The 27,737-nt window shown below is 50.5% G+C and overlaps 1 protein-coding gene across 3 annotated transcripts in view; it reads right to left on the bottom strand.

Annotated features, from left to right (window-relative positions):
• Positions 1–27,737, bottom strand: part of GALNT14 (polypeptide N-acetylgalactosaminyltransferase 14) — a 157,623-nt gene that overhangs the window by 35,290 nt on the left and 94,596 nt on the right. For all 3 annotated transcript variants that reach the window (XM_081156610.1, XM_081156612.1, XM_081156611.1), the window contains exons 2-3: positions 21,558–21,727; positions 969–1,067 (exon numbers count right to left, since the gene is read on the bottom strand). In XM_081156610.1, coding sequence (XP_081012736.1) covers positions 969–1,067; positions 21,558–21,727 — 269 coding nt within the window. The remainder of the gene's footprint in view (positions 1–968; positions 1,068–21,557; positions 21,728–27,737) is intronic.

A 27,737-nucleotide genomic window follows, 5' to 3' on the forward strand; every position in this document is an offset into this window, starting at 1 on the left:
ATGGTGTTAGGGAAGCTTGGGGGGCCTGGGGCCTCCATATTATAATGCCCCCCAAATGTTTCTGAGACATTCCCAAGAGGAAGGTCTATTGTGGGAAATATGATAGAACTTGAGATATCTAATATACTTTTAACATCATCTTTACAGATGTGGTTAGTGACCTGCTCAAGGTCAGAAGGCTGGGAAGTGGTAGGGTAGGGACTTGACCCCAGGTCCTCAGACTCCGAGTCTGGTGCCCTTTAAGTACCCCTTAGCTCACTAGCTCTGCAGATACAGGGATGGCTAACATTGATCAAGTGCTTACTCTGGGCTGGCACAGATCTCAGTCCCCTGACAGTGTGTGTGTCAGCATGTGAGTGTGTGTGTGCGCGAGTATGTGTGAGTATATGCGTGTGTGTGTGTGTGTGTGTGTGTATTGAGGGGGACAGAGATACATGGCATCAGAACACTCCTTGAAAGAGGAGGAGTAGCCATCCTAGAAAGGAGCTTCTCTCAGATGCCACAGTGTCCTCATGGAAACATCTGGTGGGCATGCTCACACACGACCTTGTGTGGTGGCGCTGTGGCTGGCACTTTGGAACCAGTACCTCTGCCACCATGTGCCTGCTCTGATGCTGGGGGTGGTGTACATACTCAGCCTCTCAGGGCCTCAGCTCCCTTGGCAGCTGTGAACTTAGAACTCATGTTCTAGATGCAGCCTACATGGAGGTTAAGGGCAGGGCTCCACTAGGCCCTCTACGACTCTCAGTGACCTTCTGCAAGCTCCCCAACACCTCAGGCCTCTGTCTTTCCCTATGAAAGAGGTGATGTGAGGAAGACCGAGTGGATACATGTAGAGTGTGTTGAACAGTGTGGCAGGTAGTTAGAAACCTGATATTCTTATCACAAGGCCAGTCCCCACCGCAAGCAAACACGCCCTCATCAAGTGCTGGTCCTGGAGGGCTGAGCGACCAGGAAGGGTGTCTTACCTGCGGATGGTCCTGAGCAGGGTGGAGCGGGCCTCGTTGTGGAAGGTGATGATGATGCTGGTGGGAGGGAGGTCGCTACAGTACATCAGCATGGTGCATCTGGGAAAGAAAAGGCAGGAGACAACTAAGACCTGTGGGGGAAAAGCAGATATCAGGCGCTGGAACCACAGGCATCGTGGCGGTCACCAGCGTGGACAGATGCCTGGCATCTGATGGGGCTGCACTAGCCACACAGTCCTGGGCAAGACCCTCGTGCCTCACCCAGCCCTGAGGAGGGTAAGGAAGCTCCAAAAATGAATGACTGGTGCTCAACTTCCCACCACCTTTGGGGAACATGTGTTTGGAGCCAAGTTGTTGAGATATGGAACATAAATGTGTGATTTCTCGCATGCCCCAGTAGTACCCAATGGTCCCTAGTAGCAGCATAAACCCACCCCCAAATCTTGAGCTCTGCTCCCCAATCTATGCCCACCCCACTGGCAGAGGCTTCACACCCCACCATGCTGACCCTGACCACCTGCCCCACACACCAACATCTGGCAAGCTTAAAGAGGCAGAGCCTCCAAGCCCCGGCATAAACAATAAAACCCCCATCTTGAAAAAGCATTCATTTCCATGTGTCCAGGATCATTTTGTCTGACAATTACATCTGGGGTACTTTCAATTTAATACCTTGCTGCAAGTGAAAATTGTAGCCTTCAGCCTGAAAATTACTATAATAATGAAAATAAACCTGCCGAGGGAGGCTGGTGCCAACCAGGGGTCCCTGAGAAAGTGCGGCCTCTGTTTCTTGCTCTTTCGGGGGCTGTCCAATTACAGGGAGGGCTATTACACAAGGAAGTAAATAATAGAAGGTTGGTGAGTCCAACATTTCCTCTCTTCATATTCCAGTTTCTTCCTAGATTTTTAATCTGGGGTCCAGACACCCTAAGATGGACTTCAAGGGGACTGAGCCCTCTGAAATTGTTTGCTAAACTGTGTATGTGAGTGCTCTTTTTCTCCCTCTGTGAAGATGGTTCACAGTTTTATGTAGATTCTCAAAGAAGTCTGTGGCCTAAAATACTTAAGAACCTCCTTCCTAGGCCAGTGGGCCTGACGTCCCTTTGGCCTCACTGATAATTCTGAACACTTTTTCCTATGAAAACAAAGACTGAATAAGAGACCTTATTCCACAAAAGGTGGGCTGTTCTGCTCAGGGCCAGAGCACAGGCTGGGCTTGGATGGTCCATAAGGAGCCAAAATTAGGAAAGAAAGGCCTCAGGGGAGGAGACAGTGGAAGAAGTCAGTCATGACCTTCAGGCCTTTCTGTGCTCGCCCCACAGAGACAAGGTCTCACCACATGCTGCTAGCTCCGCCTCCATTAAACGCCTATGGCTCTCCTGTGACAGCCTCCTGACCAGTCTTCCTGCCTCTAGTCCCTACCCCCGCCAGTCATCTTCTGTCCCCCACACAGCTCTGCCCAGGCCTTCCTTTGGCTTGCAGCCCTCCTGTGGCTCCTGATGTACAAAGTCCAAACTCCCTACCACAGCCTTCAAGATCTTTCATAATTGCTCCTTAATATACTTCCTTAACTCTCTGCCACGGCTCACACTATTACTTCGGCATGAAACAATATCCTTCCTCCTTTCTCTGCCTGATGAGCTCCTACTCATCCTTCAAGACCCAGAGCAAATGTCCCCTCCGCAATGAAGGTATTCCATACTCTCCCAGATAGGTAATGGCCTGTCCTTTGTGCTCCCATAACTGTGTGTGTGTGTGTATCTTCTAGTACTTCTCAAGATGGTCTCCCCCACTTGACTATGAGTTCCTCTAGGGAAGGACCCATGTCCATCTCCTTTGCTCTAGGATAGAAATAAAGTATACCAGATGCCTATTCACAGAGAAAGGGAGAAAGAAATTCAGGAAATGCATTCCTAGGTCTTAGCCTTTTATGGTTTTAAAAGGTATGGTAGGTAGCCAGCCTCCCAGATGGCTTACAGTGATTCTCACCTACTGATCCTCAAGCCCTATGTAGCTCTGTCCCTCACTGAATCAGGGCTAGCTTATATGACCAACAGTATATAATGGAAGTGACAGAGTGTGACTTCCAAGGCTAAGTCATAAAAGCACTGCAGGCTCTGTCTTGACCACTCAGAGGGGAGCCAGCTGCCATCCCATGAGGATATGCAAGTAGCCCCGTGGAGAGATGTCCATGTACAGAGGAACTGAGGCCCGCAGCTGACACCAGGTTGCCCACCATATGAATGAGCCGGGCCAGGAGTCTGCCAGCTCCAGTCAAGCCCCCAGATGACAGCGGCTCAAGTGGCTCCAAGCCAGAGCCACTCAGCCAAGATGCTCCGAATTCCCAACCCACAGTGATTCCTATTATTTTAAGCCACTAAGTTCTGGGGGCAATTAGATAACCATCATAGAAAGGGAAAGGAAAGTATCTTGAAATGGCCACAATGAGACGAGGCCTTGCTCTTACCTATCTTTGGACACAGACCTGAGTCTAAGTTGGCAGCAGTGGGGAGGGAGAAGGGAGGTGGCTTGTCAAGGTGGACTTGGGAGGACCCCTTGGCTGGTGTGCTGCAGGGCTCATGAGGACAGGGACAGGCCTGGAGAGAGGGGCTGGTGGCAATGCACATGGTCAGCACCTTTCCAGAAAGGTAATAAAGCTGAGAACTTAGCAGAACCTCTTTGCCTCCATCAGAGATGGAGAGAAAAAGGAGACCAAGCAGAGTGACTCAAGCCTAGCGATGGCTTCCCTTCCACACCTCGGGGGGGTGACAGGATCCCCCCAAGCCCCAGCTTTTGTGATATAAGTTATTCAGGGGCAAGTTGGTACGGGAGGGTGGTACTGGGACTTAATCATTTAGAGAGCTTTTGGGGATAGGGGCCACTTTTCCTGCCTTGAGGCCTCCAGCTGGGAGACAGGCATATCAACCCCGTGACGCAGCAGCATGCACACCCATGGGGCCGGGAGAGCAGACAGGTGGGCATGACTCTGCCTGGGGTGGTGCAGAAGGCTTCCTGGAGGAGAAGGAGCTGGATCTCACAGGGTGAGGTGGAGATGGACAGATGGAGAATGGGGTACGGCGTTTTAGTCACAGCACAGTTCTGGACCCACAGGCTGAGTGCAAGTGAGGCAGCTCATGGTACACCGGCCCCAAGGTCCGGACACCACTGACCAGCTGTGGGACGGTGGGCAGACCACCCGCCTCTCCAGGCTGCTGCGTGCTCACCGGTAAGACAGGGCTCCCCTGCTAAAGGTTCTCACAGAGTCAGCAGTCAAAAGCTTTGATTTGGGCTGGCATTCAATAGCATGGTTGATTTGAATGGAACTGTCACAAATATTCTGTAACTGAGGCTCAACTGTGTGGCTGGACATCCACATTACTTTTCTAAGCCTCGGTTTCTTCATCGAGAAAGTGGAGACAATTTTTAACTTATAGATTCCCCCCACCTAGATTATTAATAGATGGTTGGCAAACAGTAACTCATTATTTTTAACATCAAGGTCAAATCTGCAGACTCCTCCTCCACGGGGTGGAACCAGATCTTGCATGGCTGGCAAGGTGTCCTGGGTGAGTGGTCTGGCCAGTGCAACAGTGGGTGAGGGGTGCTGAGACCTCACAGGGTGAGGAGAGAGCAAAGGAGGCAGCATCAATGTCAGAGAAAGGAACCTGCGCTGCGATGTCCATTTGAATCCTGGATCTGCCGGGCACTGGCTGTGTGTCCTTGGGCATGTCATTTACCTTCTCTGAGCCTCAATGTTGTCACCTATAAAATGTGGACAAATACCACCCTCCAGGCTTGTTCTGAAGACTGCAGATATTGCAGGCGGAACACCTGGTGTTTTGCAGATGCTGAGTAAAAGGCACCGAGAGTTATTATCACCACTGAGGCTGATCCCGCCTCCATGCAATGTTCAGAACTTCTGAATTACAGCCACGGACTCACAGTTCAGAAGAGGAAGGGGCTTTGGAGATGGCCCAGTCCAGTCTCCTAAACCGAGTAGAAATCTGTGGCATAACAGACATGGGCTGTGCTCCTGGGTCAGCCCCCTCCAGCTTCCTGTGCCCAGATGATGGGGCTCTTCCCCAGGCTGGGCAGGAGTCCCGTAAGCGCCTCGAGTGTGCACAGGCTTTGGGAGGGCATGCAGCAGGGTGGTGCCTCAGACCTCAAAGGTACAGGCATCCTGGCTCATGGGACTTGGTGCTATTTGCCTTCTGCCCCTGCTCACGGCTCACAGTACCTGGAATCATCCTTTGTCTCATCTGACCATCATGACAGCCTCTGAGAACTTTTACTCCACAGATGAAGACACCAGAGGCTCAGAATCTCGCTCAAGGTCACACACCTGCAGAGTGACTGAGATGAGCTAAACCCAGGTCCCTAGTATCCCACTTTGAACTCACCCTGGTTAAGGCACAGGAGCTAGAGGGGGTGGTGCTGGGTGGGGCCCACTGGCCTGAGCCCTGTGCACAAGCCACCTGCCCTCCAAGGCCCAGGGTGGGCGACAGCCCTGCCTAGAGACAAGCACTGGACACTGGCAGCAACAAAGCCAAGGGCTGAGAAAAATCCTTAACACTGGATGTAGTGAGGAGCGCCGGCTTTCCGTGAGAGCAATCTAAAAGATTAATCAAACAGCCAGATCTATTAGGGACACGAGGGGAATGGAAAAGGCTGCCAACACTGAGATCCGGCGCCAGCAGACGGACCACAGAGCATGTTTATAATTTATTAAGGACTCAGGAGTGTTACAGGAGAGAGGGGCCAGTGAGCAGGAAAGATCTGCAGGGGGGTGGAACCAGGAGGAAGGGCAGGACCACCGCTGTGTTGAGAGAGAGATGCCAGCCCCGGGCTGCCGTCCGACTGCCACAGAAGCTCCTGAATAATGCACGTTCCTCTGGGCTGATTTTCCACCTGTGGTTTCTTTTTTTCCTTTAAAGAAAGACACTACTAAGATTTTTGATTTTCCTAAGTTCAGCTGGGTCTCAAAGTGCTTCCTGAACCACCAACTCCTTGAGTGTTCAGTGCCACTTACTGGGGGAGGTTGCTCCCAAGAGAGGGCTCTGAGATGCTGACCCTTGGCCCTGGGCTGGAGCTTCTCCCTCTTCAGTCTCTTTCCATCTCTCCACCAGCCAGTCACTGCTCCCCTGCCCACCCCCGCCCCGCCCCTGCGCCTGAACATGTGCCAACTCAGGCATGTCAGAAACTCACTTAGCAAGGATCAGTCTGTTATCACAGAAATGTAATGCTGCGCACATGCCTTTCATTTTATTGCACAAGCTCATTAAACTGGCAGCAACCCGTAAACAGTGTTATGATGATCACCAGCTCCACTTTCTCAATGGGCAGCAGGGCCCCTCGTGGCCTGTGGTGCGCCTGCTGGGGCGAGGACCCAGATCCTCTGACTCCCGGACAAAGCCTTCCTCCTACACCACGCTGCCCTCAGGGAAGAAAAGACATGGTCATAAAGTATAAACATTCAGGATTTTATTCTTAAGCATAAAATCAGGAGGGAGTGACGGGGAGGCAGCCTCAGTGACTATGAAGGAGAAAGGAGAGCTTAATTCTTATTACTACAATGTCCACACAAAGCGAAGGCGCTCTGGCTCCTCGAGAGCTGAGAATAACCCCGAGTCTGAGAAGACAAACTCTTGAAGGGGTTCTGGATCCCAGAGGGGAGACTGATAAAGGGGAAAGGTCACACAAAGATCATGCAGCATGGTGTAAAGAAACCCAGAGGCCCGAGGTGGGACACACTGGCTCTAACCTTCACCACTGGGAGCCTGGCAGTGACTTCACTTCTCTAAGCCTTCGCCCCTGATTTACGGAGGTGAAAATATCCACCTCAGGGGATGCTTTTAAACTACTCCAGGGATCCCTACGGCCAAGCACTGTATTGAGCACCTTTGAATGCTCCCAATACCCCTATGAGGGGCTCCTGTTTAATGGATTTACTCATGAAAACACTGAGGTATAGGGAAGTTAAGTCACTCATTGCAGCTAGTGACCCCCGGCCTGCTGGATGTCCTGTCACCATGCCACCACCACATCTCCATGCCAGCAATGTTCCAAGCACCCAGCTGTTACTCAGGCCCACTCTGTGCCTTGCCCACTATGTGGACCCACATACCCACACTCAAATCACCACCCCAACAGCAGTTTCTACTGAGCTCTGGAATCCAGCAGTTGCAGTGACCTGCCCAGAAGGGAGGGACAGGCTGCCACCCCTGACTAGTAATGGGGAGTTAGGGAAACTGCAGGCTGAGTGGCCAGAGGGACATGCTAACAGGGGCCCCTACTTGTTGCCCAGATGGAGGCAGAAAAGGTGAGAGGAGGTGTGATTTCCATGAGGCCCCTTTCTAGGGGTGGTTAACGAACATCTGCTCCTAAACAGAAAGCTGTGGTTTGTCCCTCCAATTCCTGGAGGTACAGTGCACACTCCAGAGCCCAGCCTCAGGCAGAGGACATGAATGGGTTACCTTTTTCACAGGTTCCACTTCCCGAACTCCCTGGCCACAAAGGCCAAAAGAAACAAACTCAAGATATAAAGGGGGTCATTTCCTGGGAGAACATGGGAGAGACAATCTATAGATTCCCAGATGCAGGGGGCAGGGTACATCTCCCTCCCTCCCCCACTTCTGCCTGTCTCCCTATGTCATTGCTCTAGCCCTGAAGAAGCCTCATGGAGATCATCATCTCCTCCTCTCATTTCCCCTGCCACCAAAACTGATGTGTGAGGAAGAAAGGATGCTTGGCCCAGTGACCTTTGCAGAATGTCAGTTCCCTGAGGACAGGGACAGGGAACGGCTGCCAGCTTTTAGAATCGATTTAGTTCCTGTTGCTGAGAACACCAATGCATCCCCAGCTCAGTTCTGTGTAAGGAAGCCTGCTCTCAACTATAGGGAAAAGGGAGACGGCCGCAAATTATAAAATGTCACATCTGTGACTGGCCTCTAGGTTCAAACTCAACTCTTTAGAAGAGTAGAAACACAAGCAGTCTAAAATGTGACAACTGTAAAGCCACAAATTCCTTTTAATTTCATTTCATGGGTAACACTGATACACCATAAAGCATGAAATTTTTATTTCATGTCAATTTCCCTGGGATTTCACATGCAGATTAATTTGTTTGTCCTCATAAACATATACTGTTCCTGTTTCTTGCTTCAATAGCCACCTTTACTTCATATTACAGAAATCCTCCAGCTCATAAAAGACACTTAAAATAATAGTGAAATCTGCTATTCCACGACACTGCTGCATTTTGAATTGTTGAGCATGTTATTAAACTCCAGGGTACTGGGAGGGTTTAAGTGGGACAGGGCAGGAAAGTGAACTGCACAGGAAGCTGGTTGGGCATTGTGATGGGCACCTGATGGTCCCCTATCCCTACCTCCCTGTGTGATCTCCTCCCAGTGAGTGTGAGCTGAACCTGGAGACTTGCTTCCAAGGAACAGAATACAGCTACAGTGATGGGGTATCACTTTTGTGATTAGGTTACTAAAGACTGTGACTTCTGTCTTTTTGGCGTGCATGCCTTGGTGAACCCCACTGGGGAATCCCACATGGCAAGGACCTGAGAGTGATCTCCAGTCAACAGCCTCAGAGGAACTTAATCTTGCCAACATCAACGTGAGGGCACTTGGAGGAGCACCTACCCCAGTCATGCCCTGAGGTGCAGGTGCCTGTAGCCCTGGCCACCACCTTGATTATGACTGTGAGAGACCCTGAAAGAAAGAACCCATCTGGACCATTCCTGAATTCCTGTGAGATGATAAACATCATTATTGGTTTAGGCCATTACGTTTTGGAGGAATTTGTTATGCGGCAATAGACAATAAATACACACAACCTCAGCTACCAAAAACAAAACAAAGCAACAACAAGTCCACATGGTTTGTCACTCGCCTGGGATCAAAGGTAAATTCTCTTGGGTACTTGGTGGAAGAGCTATGCAACTGCATCATGACTCTCCCCACACGGGGCTCCCAGAGTCCCCAGAGGACCTTCATTCATGCCTGGTGGCCTCCACTTCACAAGGCGATACTAGGTATGGGATGCCTTGGGGCCCTTACATCCAAAAGGAAGTTCTTTGTTTGTTCCAATCTTTATAGATTCAACTCCCTTATGGGTTCCCAATACAAACCACAATACATAGAAAATTGCTGAATGACCGTCTTCTCACTTCTCCATGGGTGGTACCTTTCCACATGCATAGAGGAGAAGCTAATTCATTTCAGACAGTGGACATCCTAGGGCTTTAAGGCTTAAGGATCTTGCAGAAGTCTTCATACAAAAAAGAATGTAAAATGTCTCAGTAAACTTTTTACATTGCATATATGTCGAAACAATACTATTTGGGTGTACTGAACTGAATAAAATATATTATTAAAATTCACTTATTTCTCTTACTTTTAACAGTGTGACTACTAGAAAATTTTAAATTACATGTGAGGCTCACGTTAATTTCTATCAGACACTGTTGTCCCAGGTCACTCCTGAACCTTAGCTTGTATATAATCCAATTTAACATTTCAACATTATTGTTAGACATTGGTTTTTAGATGTTGGCTTCTTTCGTATAAATAAAATAAAAATTAAAAGTTATAGAGATCACCGCTTGCAACATTTTACTCTACAGGAAAGGATATATTATAAAAATCCCATCATCTAGTACCATCATTATTTCATAAAAGAAAGGGTAATTAAACACCAGAAGAGGCTACAATCTCAGAATAATTGAAAACCCTTTAAATAGTAAAATTTAACTTTAAGAAAACTTTAAGTCCTCCCCTCACCCCCAACTCCATGGATCACATCAGCATTAATGCATCAACTGGCATCTAGGGTTTGTTCTGCTACATTGAGATGAGTCTGACCACCCTCTGCAGACACCATGGGTACTGAGCCCACATGACAGGCCATCTCCACTCTGCTCTGGAACCAGCAGCCCCAGCTCTGTCCTTGGAGCTGCCGGTGCTAACAGGTATGTGCGGTTTTTCTGATCTCTGGTCCTGTATCTCCTCAGGCTCTTCTGCCACCCATGTTATCAACTGCAATCTGGCCTCTCTTCTGACTTGCAGAATGCAGACGCCTTTAGCTGCATTGAGACCTCCTAGAAATGACCATTGCTCCAGTCTGCACCAGGGCCCCTTTGTTTTTCCAGACAACTAACTTTGGTATTTTATGTTGACCAGCCCCTTCAGGGTGACGCTGAGGTTTGGTGAAAACTGTGGAGGCCACAGCTCCTTCTCTCCAGGAAGATCAGCTGCCCTTGGGAGGCTGCAAAGAGGCTTTTCTGGGGATGCCACCAGAACCGTGCTCGGTGGCACCAAGCACCACCCAGATGGCAGCTGTGTGCATGTGTACGCGTGCATACGCACAGGGGAGAGTGTTCTCAAAAGGCAAGTGCTGCGTCTAGCTGGGCCCCAAGTGTGGAGGTGGGCCAAGGCTTATTTTTGAAATGTTTCCCGAATAAGATTCCTCAGTGTCTGAGATGAGAGCTCCTTCAAGTCTTATTTTAGCCCTGCCTGAATAATATTCCAAAGTCATAATAATAGATAACCTTTACTGAACCCTCGCTACGTCTCAGGCATTCCCTAAGAGCGTTAAATCTGCCGTCTTTCTCTGCAGTAGGCACTGCGATTCCTCCTCTCCTGCTGAGAAGGAGACCGTGAGGTCAGTCAGTGAGCAGCAGAGCCGCAGTGTAAATCCAGATGGCCTGGCCCCAGCTCTGTGCTCTCACACGTTCCACTAGAAGGACCTCTGATGGGCATCTGCCTCACCAGCTCTCAAACCTTTCTTTCATACTGACCTTTCTCTCCATATTTGGTCTGGAAGGCCTCATGCTGGAAGGTTCTGGAAAGATGGCAAATCAGGAATCTGGGCTATCCATCACCTGCTAAAGAATGATGTCTCCCCTTGACAGTCCCTGAGCTAATTCCTGATATTTTTCAGACCGTCCAGCTAAAGAATTAAAGAGTCATTCCCTCATTTTCCCTAATGGGTGGTAAGTTCCTCAAGCTGAAGCTGCTGAGATAAGCCTTGTAGACCAGTGACTCCATCACTCCCTTTCAGTCTCTCTTCCATCAGGCCAACACCCTTGGCCCGCCGACTGTAACCGCCTCCTGACTGTTCTTCCCGCCTGCAGACCCTCCCCTCCACCTCACCCCTCCCCATTTTCCACACTGATCTTCATAATACACCGCTTCGCACACATAGAACTATCCTCGGTGGTTACCTGGAACTACACCTTGACTGCATCTCAAGGCCCCACTCTCAGGTTAACCCTCCAGCCCTGCCGCACGGTTCCCAGGCCACTCACCCCCCTCGTTCCTGCCCTAAGACACAGCCTCCACGCGCCTCCCTTCCTGCCCTCTTCCTTTCCAGGGCTGCCTCGGTTTTCACTGCTGTGCAAAGTCTGGCTCAAGTCAGCTTCTCACAAGTGGGCTGCCTGGGGTTACACCCCTTTCTGTGTCACTGTGCTGTCTACCCTATGGGCAGGGGCCACTTTTCAACTTTAAGTTCCTTTGGGCAAGTTACTCAACCGACTGGAGTCAATTTCCTCGTCTGTAAAACTAGGATCACAGCAAAGCTGTTGTGAGGCTTAACCAAGAGAACATATATAAGGTGCCTAGCACATGTCAGGGGATAGTTTGATCAATAAAGTTGGCTGATTATGGTCTTGGATTTATGTGCTAACACAGAGAATTCTTGGTTGAGTGAAGGGAGTTTTAAATTTCCCATGATTTGATTTTCTCCCTCTGTTCTGAGAATTCATTTCCATGCCTGCACTCCCAAGCCCTGGCGTTTCCAGAAGGCAGGCTGAGAATACACCCAGCGAGGTGCTTTCAGTCCGCATTCACTCAGGGATTCTGGAGAGTCACTGTGTGAGGCTCTGGCGGGAGACACAAGATGTCAGCACCCCTGCCCCAAGTCGCTCAAGGTCTCAGAGGGGAGGGGAAAGGAAACTGATGCTTGCAACCTGGGGTACAGGTGCTGCTGAGAGGGGAACGTGAGGGTGAGGGGCAGGTACCGAGCTTAGCCTGTGCAGACAAGAGGGGACCCCGCCAACCGGGTTCCTGAAAGGCGCGAGGGCCTGCACAGAGCAGCAGCAAAGGTCAGGAGGCGTGAGCCCTCGGTGGGGGCAGGCGGCTGCAGCCCCCGGCCCCGCGGGGTGGACGCGCCTTCAGGGGAGGGGTGAGCTGACGGCGCTGAAGGGTTTTAGAAGAGGGGCAGTGTCCTGCACTCGGACAGCTCCAGCGGAGGTGTGGAGAATGGGCGGGTGCGGGCCAGAGCCAGGCGGGAGGGCAGCTGGGGGGCCGCTGCAGGCAGCCAAGTGAGAGGGGACAGCAAATGAGCATGGTGGCAAGGTGAGGGATCAAGAGCTATCTAGAGACAAAATGAGGGTGAGAGACGAGTAGGACCCTAAGGATTTAGGCTTAGATCACAGGGTGAGCAGCGGGGCTGCTCTGAGATGAGGTTGGTGAGGGCAATGAGGGTGCTTGCTGTCTCGGGAGGCGGTCCAGGAAGGCTCCGGGAGACATGAGTGAAGAATAAGTGATGAGTCTATGTGACAAATCAAGGAGAGAGGGAGGAGCAGGGAGGCGGGGTTAACTTCAAGGTCATTGTGAGGGTCAGGTGAGGGCTGAGGGTGAGAGCTGTCTGGATGCATTAACCTCCAATCAAATATAAGGCTTTTCTCTTGTTATATCAGAAGCACCAAGGATAACCACAAGGCGCATTTGCCGATCTTGTTCCTTGCTAACCCAGCCGGAACCTGGGCCAGCTCCGTGACTCCACGGGTCCCTCAGCAGAGCCCTCCTCCTGTCACATCACACAGTCTTCAGTTAGTTTTGCAGCCACCCTCGGGCCCCCGCCGATCACATCGCTCCATCCCACTGTCTGTCACCGCAGCCAGCCTCCCTGCCACAGCTTTTCCCACCCACAGCTGTCATCGCCTCTCTGCTCTTTTCATCTCCTGTCAAACACATTTTGTGCTTCCTGGCCCCGGCCCTTACATCACTCCCTCTGCTGGCCTTGGCTTCTATCCCCAGCTTCTTAAAAGTACGAACTGCATCAGACCTGGCATCGCAGTTGCCTCACTGCTTACTTTGCCTTCCCGTTTTCCAAGTAAGTTTGACATTCAGGCAAGTTAAGCATTTGGTCGGTGCAGGGCGCTGAGGCTGAGGCAGGAAGCTCTCTGCCCGCCTTGTTCTTGGAGTGCAGCCCGACTCAGAGATGGGGGACAGGGGGCTAAACCAGGACCTGTCCAAACTCATGCATGTCACCCCTTTCTCCTTCGGAGCCGACACCATCTCTGCCCTGCCTCTCAGACCTGCTTTTACTCACCACAGTGGAGCAGTGAAGAGATGGCAAGGCCTGCATGCCAGTGCTGATCCCAGCACCAATACCGATCTGACTACTCATCACCACAGCGGACATAGTCACCGAGTGTCACTAGAGGACAAAGACTGTGCCCAGCCTTGACATGGACTGTGGATTTGCTTCCTCTCACAGCAACCCTGGGTACCATTATTATTTCCATGGGGCAACTGAGGCACAGGGAGTTTGAGTAACGAATGCAAGGCCCAGCTAGTAACTGGTAGAGGGGCCTTATCTCGCAGCTCACACAGCTAGCTAGGTCCTGTTAACCAGATGCCTTGCCTGGGCCTCAGTTTCCTCCCTTGTGAAATAGCGATGAGCCCCTCACCCCAAGGGCTACTGAGGACGTCATGAGAAAGATGTGAGAGCGTTTTGTAAAGTCTCGCATAGTTACAGGGTGTGATTATCTTTGTCCCGAGGACACCAGTCCTGTCTCTCTCTGGCATTAGGGGCCCGTGTGGTATATCACTCCAGCCGAGGGGTCTTTAGAGCCCCGATGGAAACGGGAACAGAACGTGACAGTGTTCTGGGTTTTAAAGGGGAAAGTCGGCCTGTTCCAACACCCTATTCTAGGCTGAAAACTGTGGGCAGGTCACCAGTCTGCATTCAGACTGCCGTCCACGTGATGTGCCAACTCCAGGAGCAAACAGCTCTGCTGCTCTGTGCTTAATAGATCCTGGAGCCTCCAGATAAGCGCGGAGACGGCGTCACACCAGCTTACATTTGTATCTTAAGCCGAGAGGGGGTCTGGTGACCTCGGCCGAGTGGAAGGCCCAAGGGCGTAGGGAAGGCTGTGTAGGGAAGTGGGCACGGCAACGGGCAAAGGGCAGCTCTAATGGTTGGCAGGTCCTTGTGTCCTGTGGGGAAGGGAGGCGTGTGAGGGGAAATATTAATCCAGGGCTGTGGGGGAGGGGAGTTGCTGCTGCTGAGCTGGAAGAGTCATGCATCTGGAAATAGCCTCCAATCCGATTCAGTTCCTAAGTCGGTTCCCACACGTCCCTACCGGCAGAAGTATTTTCAACCAGCACACAGAGCTGGAAGTGACCTCAGTAACCATCTCTGAGCTACTTCTCTCTTCTTACAGGTAGGACACGGCCAGCAGATTGCTGAAGGGTCCGGCAACATCCTAGACCGGATGCAGGTTTTCTCAGGTTCAGTCTAGTTACCCCCCCCCCAATTCTGTCACGCTGCCAAGATGTGGGACGAAACAATGAGAATTATCAGAAGAGAAAACAGACTAAAAGTCAGGCTTTGTGCTTGGTTCTGGGGCATAAGGCACAGGAAGATGGATAGAGAAGGGGCAGAACACTCGATTGGGTATCCAAGTGGCCTACAAACTTATGAAAGGTAAATTTAAACCATGATAAGATACCTCCACTCAGCCTCTTAAAAAACGCTAAAATGAAAAAGACAGGTAATAGCAAGTGACCGATAACAAAGATGTGGAAGAGCCGGAACTCTCCTACACTGCGGGTGGGTGGAACTGGGTAAAACCACCTCCTTAATGTTTGACAGGGTCTCCAAAAGCTTCCAGGGATACGCCCTAGAGACACACATACACCTGTTCACCAAACGATCACAGGAGCTAATCATAGGAGCTCTATTCATAAGAGCCCCATTCTGGTAAAACCCCCAAATGAGCATTAACAGTAGACTAGATATATAAACTGTAATATATTCACCCCAAAGAGTACTATGCAGCAACAAGAAACAACACTGTCTTGCAAAGTTGTGGCTGGATTTCATACATATAATTTTGAGGGAAAGCAGACACACAAGTGTACATACTGTGTAACCGCGTTTATATGAAGTTCTAACAAGCAATACTAGTCCATGGCATTTGAGGTATGCGGTGTTACTCACGGTGGGGACCACGGGCAGGGGCCCATGGGTGACTTCTGGCAAACTGTCCTCTTGTCCTTGGTCAAGGTGCTTAATGAAGGAACATGTCTGTGTTCCCCTTGGAAAAATCTTCAAGCTGGCCATGTGTGATGCATGAGCTTTTCTGTATGAATATGATACTTTCATACAAAGTTTACTTAAGAAAAGATGAAGAGAGGTTCTGGTCTTGGGGCATATTTTGATCTTGCAGCAAAATTTCAAAAGCCATGGAACTGGAAGAATTCAATGTAGCCCATGAAATAGGCAAGGGCCAAAACCAAACTCAACAATGCCTTCTCCTTCCCTTAGCATTCCAGCTACCCTTGACCGCCCCCCCCCCCCGCAAAGTGCTAAAGAGAACATCCCAGAATGCAGAGTACAAATCTGAGTCTCCTCTACTCTCTACCTTTTTAAGTGCACCCCCCCCCCTAAATAATTTCTTTAAAAAGATAATTTAGAGGAGGGAGAAATTATATCACCTTCCCCTTGGCATTACTGGCCCTGAGCACATGGGCCAGGGCTTATTTTCAAGGCTGGCTTAGGAAACATTCTTCTCCTGGGTGATTCACAGGTGAGAAGGTACTGGTGGCCTGTGGGGTTGCTTGGATTAGAAAATAATATTTCACCTCTTGTCTTTGTGGATACTGTTCTCTCAACTGGGAATGTCTACCACTGGCTAAAATCCTGTCTCCCCCAGGTCCAGCCCAGATGCCATCTTCAACAAGCCTCACATCCCAACCACAGGCAAATTCCTTCTCTCTAGGCCAGCCTGATGTTGTGTTGTCTTTTTTACAGGAAAGCTCCTAACTCTTGTGGTTTGTTCCATGGCCAAGAGAGAAGTAGCTACACCCAAACCGGGGACAGGACAGGAGATGGGTGCTTGGAAACTGAGGGCAGGAAGTCTATGCATTAACTCCAGAATCAAGTACATGACCTCAGGGCAATCCACATTGAAACATAAGTCCCAAGTGTATCTCTCTCACTAGACCATGAGCTCCTGGGGAGTGGGGACCAACTCCTAGCATAGAGCTTGGCATGTGGTTGGTGCTCAATAAATGTGTTGAGCAGATGAGTTAGCACATGAATGAATGATTGAGATGCACAATGCACTGTCAAAGTTGGTGGGAATTAACTAGGAAACAAGGTGTGAGACAACATTAACTAGGGCAGTTTGTCTGGATGAATTCTCATCAGCAGGTTTTCTTGACTGGTCCCCTTTCAAAGGCTGAGGAGCTGCCTCTTTGGGCAATCTGTCCGAAACCCACAGAGCAGGCAGGGGGGGAGGGAGACAGTATATAAGGACCAAGGGGGCTGGGAATGAAAGGAATCCTAGCCCAGAGGCACCTGCTATCTCAGCCTCTGTGGTCTTTCTTCCAAGCCCTACCCTGGTGAGGGCCCATTCCCAAGACCCTGGTTGCACTCAAACAGCTGCCCAGGGCAGCGGACAGTTCTCCAGGACGTTCAGAAACTCCCTCCGCTGCCCACTCACAAAGTTCCCTGAAAGTCTGAGATGCTCTGGAGTGAAGTGTACTCAGAGCCACTGCCAACAGGCTCACAAACTCCTGTACTGAGAAATAGTGCACAGGAGGGACCAGGACGCAGCAGATGGGGAGCTTGTTTGCAAAAGCTAAGTGTCTGTGATGGGTTTCCCTCCCCTCCCCACCACCTTGATGTGGAATCACCACTCTGTGCTGAGCTGGTGGAATAGCCTTGACTCCAAGGGAATATGAACATTTTTCATGCTTAGCCGTTGCAGCCGTAAAGATTTTTATCCTATTACTGCTAAGTGACGAGTACAAGGAAAGAAATGATGATGATCTTTGGCAGCCATTCCAACGGAGTAAATACAAGGAGGGAGAAATGCGAGCCGAGGCTGGGCCCTGCTCCTTCATTTCCCAGGATGAAAAGGAGCAGAGGAAAAATGTCCTCCTAGTGAGATGTATTGAAGTGTGGAATTTTCCCTCTAGGCAAGCAATAGGCATCCCACTGTTTGAGCCATTTAGCACCGCACTGGACTGGATGAAGCCTGGGAGAGGGGATTGAGGGGGGCATCACAGCAGCTGGGCCAGGGGGAGGTGGCCTAATGGGGCCTCCAAGCTCTACCTCCTTCCAGCCACAGCTCCTGGGCTCAGTCCACCCTGCGACCTGCTCCCCTGCAATCAAAGCAACCCCATAATAAGTATTGCTGGGCAACAGCAAAAATATACATTTGCTTCATCAAAATATTTCCTCCCTTCTAGAGAGGTGTGTCCCCATTTAAGGGCCTCTTGACTGCCAGATGTTTTGTGTGCTACTTGGATGATGACAGATCCAGCAGTTGTCACCAGGATGTGGGGGCAGGACAACTGGAAATCAAAGACTATTTGTTGGGCCATTCAATGATTTATAGACAGCAGGACTCCCCTGGGAAATCTTCTCAGACTCACCCCAGCCAGACACCGCCTCTCCCTCATATTGTAAGTTATTTATGGCACACAGCCCCCTGTCCCTGATATAGGTGGCCACAACTTATTCATCCTCGTGACCCCACAGGACCTAGGCTGTGTCCTGGAAGTTAAAGCTTACATCAGAATTGTGGGCCTTAGGGGGAAGTTTAGGGTTAGGACGCCCTGATGCAGGTGCAATGGCTTTGTTCCCACTGAGGCAGGCTGGGAGAGCAGAGTGTATATATATGTAAATATCTGGGTGGGCAAGACCGACCATGGGAGGGTGGATGGATCTACAATTATGTGGCAATTTACAGAATATATGAAGCTTTGAGTCCAACTACAGATGAGAAAACAAAGCCAAGAGAGGAGCAGGGACATGTGGAAGGCCACTGCTGGCTGCCTCACCCCACTCCTCTCACAGGGCCTGAACTGGGAAAGGAGGCTGCTGGGTCACAGCAAACACATGTCTAAGGGCTGATGGCACCAGGTTTTAATCTCCATATGAGCATGTCAAACATGATGGCAGGGGTAGGGTGTGGGGGGAGGCTGTTAATCCCAAAGGGTGAATAAATGGGGATCCAGTGGAAACTGTGGACACTTTCCAAAGCATCCTGGGCATGGGCATTACTCACTGCCCACGCCATGTACCCTTTCCACCCTGGGAAAGTGGAGTTTGAGGCCTGCCCCAGTCTTATCTACTCCTGCTCATCTCCTCAGTTATACCATGCTCCCGGCAAACTGGCTGCCTCCAAAATACCTTAGTTCCATGAAGCAAAGGCCCAAGAGAAAAACGGTGATTCTGTCCTATTCCATACAAGGATATTAGGCCCTCAGCCTCTCTGGGGCTTCTCCTATCACAGGACGCCGCGCCGTGACTACTTGTCAGGGGTTCCACTCTGCCACTGCCCCAGGGTTTGCAATCAGCACAGAGGCCCGCTGGGTGAAAACCCACAGCCTTCCTCCTCCCCCCACCCCCAGCACCCCTGTCCTCACCCCACCTGCTGCATCTTTGGATCCCCGGCAGTTCACCGAGGGCCCACCCTCTCACCAGCGCTGTTCTAATGCTCAGCTAATAGTTCTCTATTTCAGATGCTCAGCTAATAGTTCTCTGTTTCAGGCGCTGTCCAAACTCGTCCTATAAATCAGAATCCAATTACTGCGGTAAGAAAATTGGAAGTAAGTTTAATAAGCTCAGACCCCTCCCACAGGCTGTGTCTTCACTCTTCTCTTTTCAGTAATGAGAACTCTTTAAGGGAAAAAGCCTTCCTTTACTGAGTCTGTTCTCCAGATCCCTCATCTGAACGCCCCGAGGATGGAAGGGTAAGAGGACGAGGCTTCCCCTAGCTCCTCTTCTCCTCTTTGCACATAAGGCAGATGGGAGGGAGAAATCAATTGTCTTTTCAGTCTTACTCTCCCTTTCATTATTGGTTCAACAACATTTATTGAATTCCTATCGCACACCAGGCACTGAAGATGCTACCAAAGATCACTCCCCCTAGAGGGCAATGGCATCATAACTAGTAGAACCTTAGCTGCAAGGCAGGAAGGCAACACAAACGTGGACCAGTGGGAGGGAAGCCTGTATCGATGGGGTTGGGCCCCACGAGGGAACCAGGAATCCTGTGTGGATCAATGGTCACCAGTCCAGGACTGGCCTCACAGTAGGAGCTTCTTGGTAAAGGTGACATCGACTGCCAGGAGGGTGGCTACATATATTCTGTGGTTGAAGGAACTGGGAGAAGGGGCAGGAGAAGGAAGGAACCAGAGAAGCCGAAGGTACACACAGGGCCTGAGACAGAAGTCCTGTCGCCTGGATCAAGGGAGAGTGCTGCAGCATGTAGGTAGGTAGGTGGCCTTATTCCAGGGCCTTTACTTTCTACTCAAACCCTGAGTCTTTCAGCTGGACCAACCCACCCATGGGCTTCATCTGATCCACAAAAGCAAGCAAAAGTAGAAGCTGATACCCTATGGTTTTCAAACTTGAGTGGGCATCAGAATAACCTACAGTGCTTGTCAAGGCACAGTTGTTAGTCTGCGCCCCCCCAGGGTTTCTGATTCAGTAGTGCTGGGGTGAAGTTTAAGAATTTGCATTTCTAACTAGTTCCCAAACAAAGCCAGTTGCTGTTGGGCTGCCAGTTTGTGGAACCAACTTTGCAAACTGTTGTTCTAAGCCCTTGCTATTCAGAGTGTGATGCATGGACCGGTGGCATCAGGGTTGCAGGGAGAGCTTGTTGGAAATGCAGAGCACAGGCCCTGCTCCACATCTGCTGAGTCAGAGGTGCACAAGACCCCACATGATTTGTTAGTTTGCCTATTTAGGTTTGAAAAACACTTACCTGGAGCAGTGGTTCTTAAGCATGACTGCTCATTGGAGTCACCTGGGGAGCTTAGACAAGAGACTTTAGCTGGTCAGAGTCTGGGAATCAGCATTTTAAAACAACTCCCCATGTGGTTCTTCTAGGAGGTCTGGATTGAGAATTGCTGAGGTTCATGCTCATGTCTACACTCCAAGCCCGTATGTATGAGTTTGACTCCACCATTCCCATTTCTCTAGCATTGAACTTAACCTTGAAACCCTCCTCTGTCCCTCCCTGCCAACTTAGTTATCTTCCTAGGGCCCCTTCCTGATATCTGGGGTTTGGCTGTATCTCTTGCCTGAACATCTTCAGTTTTCTCAGGAGAGAGCCCTCCCCTTCCATTCCAGGCCCTGAGTGTCAGCCTGCTCATATTATTACCCTGTAACAGTAACTACAGTGGAAATGTTTTGACTATTTACTATGAAGTAGGTGAGTACTTTACATATATTTTATTTGATCCTTACAAAAATCGCATTAGGTAGCTATCATTATTGTTATTTTTATCTCTGTTTTTCAAAAGAGGAAATTGCAATCCAAAGAAGCCATGCAGTGGTGAGTTCACTCAGCTAAGTCCCGACACAGCCAGGATGGAAACAGGGCGATCTGATCCAGAGTCATCGTCCTTAACCCCTGGGCTGTACTGCCTTCTGCTTGATTCTGCCTTTCAGGGAAGATATGGCCTCATCCTGTTGCTAGGGGTGTTTACATTTCATCCTTGAGAACTCTGGTAACAAGTGGGACTGGCTTTACAGCAGTTCTCATTGCAATTTTGTCTCCAGAAAACATCTGGCCATGTCTGGAGACATTTTTTATTTTGACAACTTGGGGGTGCTACTGTTCTAGTGGGTAGAGGCCAGAGTTGCTGCTAAGCATCATACAATGCACAGGAGCCCCACAAAAATGTATCATCCAGCCCAAATGCGCGTCTCTGTTGAGAATCCCTAGGCTAGAGGTATAGGTCACCAGCAGCCACAGCTGGTCAGAGCTGGGGCAGGCAGGGCCCAAGAAGGGCCCTAGGGCTCTGTGAGACCAGGCAAGCCAGCCCCAGGCATCACACAGGGTGAAATCAGTATACAGCAGGGAGGCTGGAATCACAGAAGGATTAGGGACTTGGCTGGTGATTTCAACCTCACAGACACAGGTTTCCTGGGAGGCAAGGGTTGGAAGTAGGAAACGCCAAGGACCAGGATCAGTGTGGGGGGTAGGGGGGGGTTTTAATAGGAATGATACCAGAGTCTGACTTTAAGGAGCTTTCAGGCCAGCAGCAAGGGGTGTTCTAGGTAGAGTCCATCCCCTCCTGGGTCTCTGGCTGTAGGGGACTCCCAGTCTCTGCTGCCGGTGAACGAGGCCTCCCACCCTCTCCATGGCTCACAACAATGAGCAGAACGGACAGTGTAAATTACCACATCGTAAACCCTCGAGCGACCAACTGGCAAAAAACCGCTTGCCTGCCCCAGTACTTGGCACTGGGCACTGCACAGATCAAGCCTGCTGTTGATGTGTGGGGACTACGGGGGGGAGGGAGAGTGACAGACGAGAAATACCTTAAATGGCGAGTGTCAGGGATAGCCCGGTTGCTGGAGATCCGCTCGCTCTCCCGCTGGTTGAAGGCATACAGCTTATAGGGGTCGTCACCCACACGCCACTTTTTGGCATTCAGATACCGCCGCTCATCAAATTGGTCCCACGGGTCATCCCAGTCAGTGTCCAAAACCTGCGTGACAAGAGGGAAGTCTGTGAGAATGGCTCCTGGCCCTCCACCAGCCCCTCTGTCCATCTGTCAGTGCCCAACTGCAGAGGCCAGGCTCATTCTGCGAAGCTTTAGCTCAAAGATGGGGCCAGAGGTGGGACATTAATAAAACCATTGGCAACAAAGATAAACAGAACGACCAGAAGAGCAGCTACCGCTTACTGAGCACTACACGCCGTGCGCTGGGCCTGGGCCGCTTCCTCACCTGATCCCGTGTACTTCTCGTGGTGGTTCTGGGAGGTGGATATTGCTCACATTCCCACTGTGCAGGCAGGAAAGCAGCTTCACCTGGCTAAGTACCTCGCTCAACATGCCACAATTAGGAAGTAGATTCTGGCATCCCAGCTCCAGAGGCCACCTCTCCATGGTAATTTGAGAACACATGACTGAAATTGCCGGCACAGTAGCTGGCATAGTAGGTCCACAGTAGGACTGCCATTCCCATTGGAAGGCAGTAATGAGAAGTAGGTGATCCATCCAAAATAGTGTGTTATCCGCTGGACAGATACCTGATGTGTTCCTTTCTTCCTCTAATTCAGGACCCTGAGATTATTTTTAAGAAGCATCAGTGGGGGAGCAAGTCATAACCTGCACCATTTGGGGAGGCAACGGTTAGAAGCAGAAGGTGGTTTCCTTTTTCATGATCCCACTTCATCTTCCTCAAACCCTCCGCACTGAGTCGGGAACCGAGGTTTCGCAAAGGCGGCTGGCTTGTCTGGGGTCGCCCGGATGGACAGTGGCAGAGCCACAGCAGAGCCCATTCTCTTGTGGCCTCCGGTGCATTCGCACGGCGGAGGAGAGGAGGCCCCGCCAGGGCCCAGCTGCCCCATCTGCCCCACTCCCCCCACGGCAGCTGCACAGCCAGCGGGAGGCGTGGGCTTCAGGGCCTCGGCAGCTGGATGATTCGCTTGACAACCACTAGCTCTGTCACCCTGAGGTGACAGCCAGTCTGTATCCAACCAAACTCAGACCTTTCAGGTGCATCAAAGCCAAAAGAACACTGCACCTCTGGGAAGAGCCTACTGACCAGGGCCTGACCAGGCACGGGGGACTCACCCGGGATGAGATGCTCTTTCATGTGCTCCTGAGCCTCGTCGCTGTGCAAGCACCCAAAGCTGCCCGGGGACCGCCACCCCATCCCTGACCACGATGCCCTTCTCCCTTGGGGCGCCTGACAGGGAGGCCAGGGCAGGCGCTCAGCCAGCAGTGCGGGCGTTCGGCCCACGCGCGGCAGGCAAGGGGCCGCTTGCGCGTGTGCACAGCTACCTCGGGCGCCACTCGATCTTATCTGGTAATTGATCTCTCTGTCTCTTCCCTTATCTCCTTTTGAAACAGCATTCTCCTGCTAATAGCACAAAATGAAGCTTTAGAAACCAGTGATTTTTATCCAATAATTGATTTTATTAATGTCCTGTGATACTGCTGCTACACAGGGGGAACTCGGGGTGTGTGTGAAACTCCTGAGCCTGTGCTGTGCAAAGCCACAGCCTGAGAACTGTCACCTGTGCTTAGAACATCACCGCAGGGCGACCTGACCTCCTATTTTCTAGGGAAGGACCATGGAGTCCTGAATGGTCTCCTGCTGACTCATTTCCAATTTAATTCATTGCAATTCTCTAATAAGCTGTGAGCCCCACAGTGCTCTGTGCTCGGAGGGGAGATGCACAGATGGGGGGCCCCTCCCCTCAAGGGGGCTACAGCATTGCAGAGAGACATGCATGAAGACACCTCTCACATCTCTCACAGAGGCATGAGCGAAATGGAGAGGGCTTCCTGGAAGAAGTGTCAAGTGAGTTAGAGATGGAAGGCTGAGCGGAAATTTTACTTTGCTTAAGGAAAGATGGGGAGGGAAGTACATGTTAGTGAAAATCCAGATAAAGGCAGGAAGGCCTGGGGGGGGAGATATATGGTCAGGGGGTGGGTAGCTCCAGAGTTGGAAGGAGAGGGTGGCACCGCAAAGAGGGCACAAGGGGAAAGAAGCTCTGCAATGCAGCTGGGCAACATATCTCTGGCCACATGTGGGCTGGAGTGAGGGAAGGGAGCTACTGCAGGAGGCCAACTGGGGGGGGGGGGTGACCTCAGTAAACTAACCTGGTGGAAAGGGCAGCCTGAAAGGGGGCCCTGCTGGGGCCCAGATGGATGGTTCCAGAATCAGCAAGAGGAGCAGGTGGAGAGGCAGGCACCGTGGAGAGGGCAAAGAGCCAATCTCTTGGACTCATCCCCAATCTCTGTTCCCACTAGACCAGGCCCAGGGCCAAGAGGGCATGAGGCTGGGTGATTTGCTCAGCCTGGCAATCACCACCCTAGGGGCAGTTAAGCCTCCTTGACAGGATCTGTCTCCTTGGAGATAGTGCCATGAGAACTCAGGAGGATTCTGGCTCCCAGAGAGCCTAGAGCCAGTGCAGCAGCCAGGCTGGCAGAGAGATCCCCTGAACAGCCAGGACTAAGCTGTCCTTAGAGGGGGCTGCTCCCTCAGATGGCCACGTACAGAGCTGGTCCACGCTTTTCCACTCTGAGATCCACTGGGGGGAACGCCCTAAGCAGAAAGCTTGGCTTTCCTATCACGACATCTGGACATAGTAAATAACAATGAACCTGTGTTTAAAATAGTAGCACTGCCATTTGAATAGCAACTTCTGTTCTACAAAGCAGCTTGCACAACTGTCACAAAATCTGCGCACAGCCCCATTTGTACAGGGAGGGATCGGCTTGCCCAGGCTTGCCCAGCGAGTGAAGGGACAGCTGATCGAATCCTTCCCAGGGCATCCCAAGGTCCTCTCTGTCTTCTCTCAGACAGAAACAAGGGCATCTCCTCTGCTGAAGGTGAGCGGGCAGAGAACAACACCGCCCCACCCCAGGAGTGGAGCGGGGCATGCCCATAGGAAGGGTCAGCCACCCTTTTCTTGCTTGTCTCCCAAATAGGTTGGCTGTGGGCCTCCGGGGACTTCTGAAGGGACACTGACTCCCCAGATACTTCCAGTACTAATGTGGGGTTGGCTTCCAAGTCCCCATGACCAACATCTGAGGGTCCAGAGAAAGTACAGTACATTGTACCCATTCACCTCCTGGCTCATGGGAACAGCCAGGAAAGCAACTGAACAGATACTTACACCTTCACAGACCTTCCCAGCGCAAGAAGTAGGACTCCTCTCAGAAACAAGAACGCACACCCAAGCACCCCCACTAGGCCCCACCCCAGGACTGTGCCCACTCCTGGGTGGCCCTCACCGCTGCTCCAAACAAGCCCCCACTTAACCTTCTAACCAGAATTTATTCACTCTAGAGTGGGTGTGTGTCAAACAGTAAGTAGGATGCCACAAATAGAAAACAATCTTTTAAATAGAGTCAGCCAACCCCCTGGCCAAGACCAGTGCTTAAATAATTTGGCACCTAAACCGAAAGCTCAAAAGCACATCTGTTAAGTTGCTTAATTTCTTTCCTCCCACCATGCTTCCATGAAAATCCTGACTTCCCTCTCCCCCATCCTTTCCCAGCCTGTTTTCTCTCACTCTGGTTTCAAGCTGATATTTGGCTGAGGAAAAACGGGTGTAAGGCTTCCCTTCTATAGCTTGGAAGCTGCCTCTATTTTCTATGACTTCCGATCCCCCCCTCCTTTCCCCAGCTTGGGTTATCGCCCTAATTCTCTCCCTTTCACCTTTAAAATAAGAACATCTCTACCTCTTCCTAAGGCTTCTATCCTACTCTGAATTGTGTGAATCCTGAGTAAAACTTCTCAGACTTGCCCAATAAGAAAGCAGCTCACACCTCGGAGGGCACCTATCATGTGCCATAAATACTTACATTTAATCCCCACAATAATAGATGTCGGTAGCACCATTCCCATTTTATAAATGGGGAAAACCGAGGCACAGAGAGATTGAGTAACTTTCCCAATGTCACATGTTGGAACTGGGATTTGAACCCAGGCAGCCTGCCTCCAGGTCCCACGCTCTCAGCCATGAGGTGGAACTGCCTTATCGCAGCCTCACTACCATTTTCTTGGGTCATCGTCAAAGACAATCTATGTTTCTCATCTCTTTTCTCAGTCAAGTTCTCTGCTCAGGGGTCCTCCTCCCTGAAAGGATGTCTATGCCCCTTTCAGCATCACCCCATCTGCTCTTTACTCTCCTTTCTGGGAACCTTTTTCCGCCCAGCAGCAGGCTTCTTCCTGACAGCCAGGGCGAGAGAAGTCTGCAGCCACAGCCCTGCAGGAAGGTGGGAATGTTCTAGGCTAATGTACGGGAGAAGGTCATCATTACAAAGAAAAGATGTAACATTATTTAAAGATGGTATAATTCATCTATCTATCCAATGTTTGAAAGCCCAGCATTACAGTCCATTGTCCAGTGGACATCTCTCCTGGGTCTAGCCAGGGACACAGAGGTCCCAAGTAGCCCACCCCAAGCTTCAAAGGACTGCAGCTTCTAGAAGTTTCCTTCTAATACTGAGCCAGAATTTGTCTACTGGTTATCTCTCCCTTTGGTGTCTGGTTTTATCACTGAGGCTATTTGATAAAAGTCTAATCTTTCTCATACCTTTCAAATATTTACTGGCAACTATTGTTTCTCCCCTGGTTCCACTAGCTGAGACTTACAATTAGGAAAAAATGACACAGAAGAGTGCAGAACATACACCAAAGGGTCAAGGAGAGCCAGACCAGCTGAAATCAGACAGGGTTCATCAAGGAACTCAAGCACCCAGAAAGCCTTCCTTCCAAGTGGTATGACAAGGATGCCCTTGCTCACGATGGAGACTAACTTGGATTCCCAGGTTTCCTAGACAGAAGCTGTTGTGTGAAAATGCTGTGCCTGTGATGATGCCTACCATTTTTTAAATTTTACTTTATTTTATTTTTTCCATCACCACTTATCCCCTCTATGCCCTCTTCCATCTCCACCCCCCCACACACACCATCTACTGGGCACACGAATTCCTCACCACACCTCCCCTTGTCGGAACTTCAGAGGGAAGCAGTGAGTGAGGGTGCCTCAAATTATCTCTACTCCTCACAAAACTAACATGCAATAGAAAATTGTATCCCCAATTTCCCAATGAGTAAACTGAGGCACCGCAGTATAAATGAGTTGCCAAAGTTCATACCACTGAGCAGCATCTGTCTCAAAGCCTGCAGAGCCCGTTTCTACACCAGCTTTGCAGCACTGCTGTTCTCAGCCACGCGTGCCCACGGCCTCTGGCCTCCCCAAACCTCTCCAGGGTCCTGCATTTCGCCTGCTGGGGCTTCTGCTTCTAGCACCACAGCAGACCAGATATGCTGGGGAACTCGTGCTAAACTACAACCAGACTCTTCATGAGTGACAACAAACGTGTTGTTAAATACATTTCTCGGTTTTCTAGAAGTCAAATCCTCACTGTGAGAGGAGGGATGGAGCCAGGGAAAAGAACAGGGTGCTGAAATCAGAGCTGGGATAGTGGGATGGTACATAAAGATATGTGAGGCTGCCTGGAGGAGACAGGCCACTGAGAAAGTAAACCTTGGCCCCCAAAAGATGGAGAAACCACCCAAGTCTTCCATACTTAAGGCCAAGAAAGGGGATGAATGGTCCCAGATCAATGGATTCCAGGGCTCCCAGCAGAAGCAAATGTAAATCCTATCTGGAGAAAAGCATCTCCAATTTAGGCTCCCAGGATTCTTACAAAGCTCCCAAGAAGATGAAATCCAAATAAAAAATGATCAGACACATGAGGGAACAAGTCACTGTAAGGGAGACTCAGCGGAAACTAGAAACAATCTATCTTGATCTCCTAAGGACTTCAGATAGGGGAAAAACAGGTACAAAAATAAAACATAGCTGCAGATAAAATGGTTAAATCATGGAATAGGAAATTAGCAAAGAACAGAAGTTCTCTGAAAAAGAACCAGCATAACTTTTAGAAACTAAAAGTCTAATAATGACGGAAAGTTCATACCAAAAACAGGACAAGGGAAACGTGTATAATCTGCAAGGGATTTCAC

Source organism: Miniopterus schreibersii, assembly GCF_964146895.1.
Source record: "Miniopterus schreibersii genome assembly, chromosome: 13".
Lineage (NCBI taxonomy): Eukaryota > Metazoa > Chordata > Mammalia > Chiroptera > Miniopteridae > Miniopterus > Miniopterus schreibersii.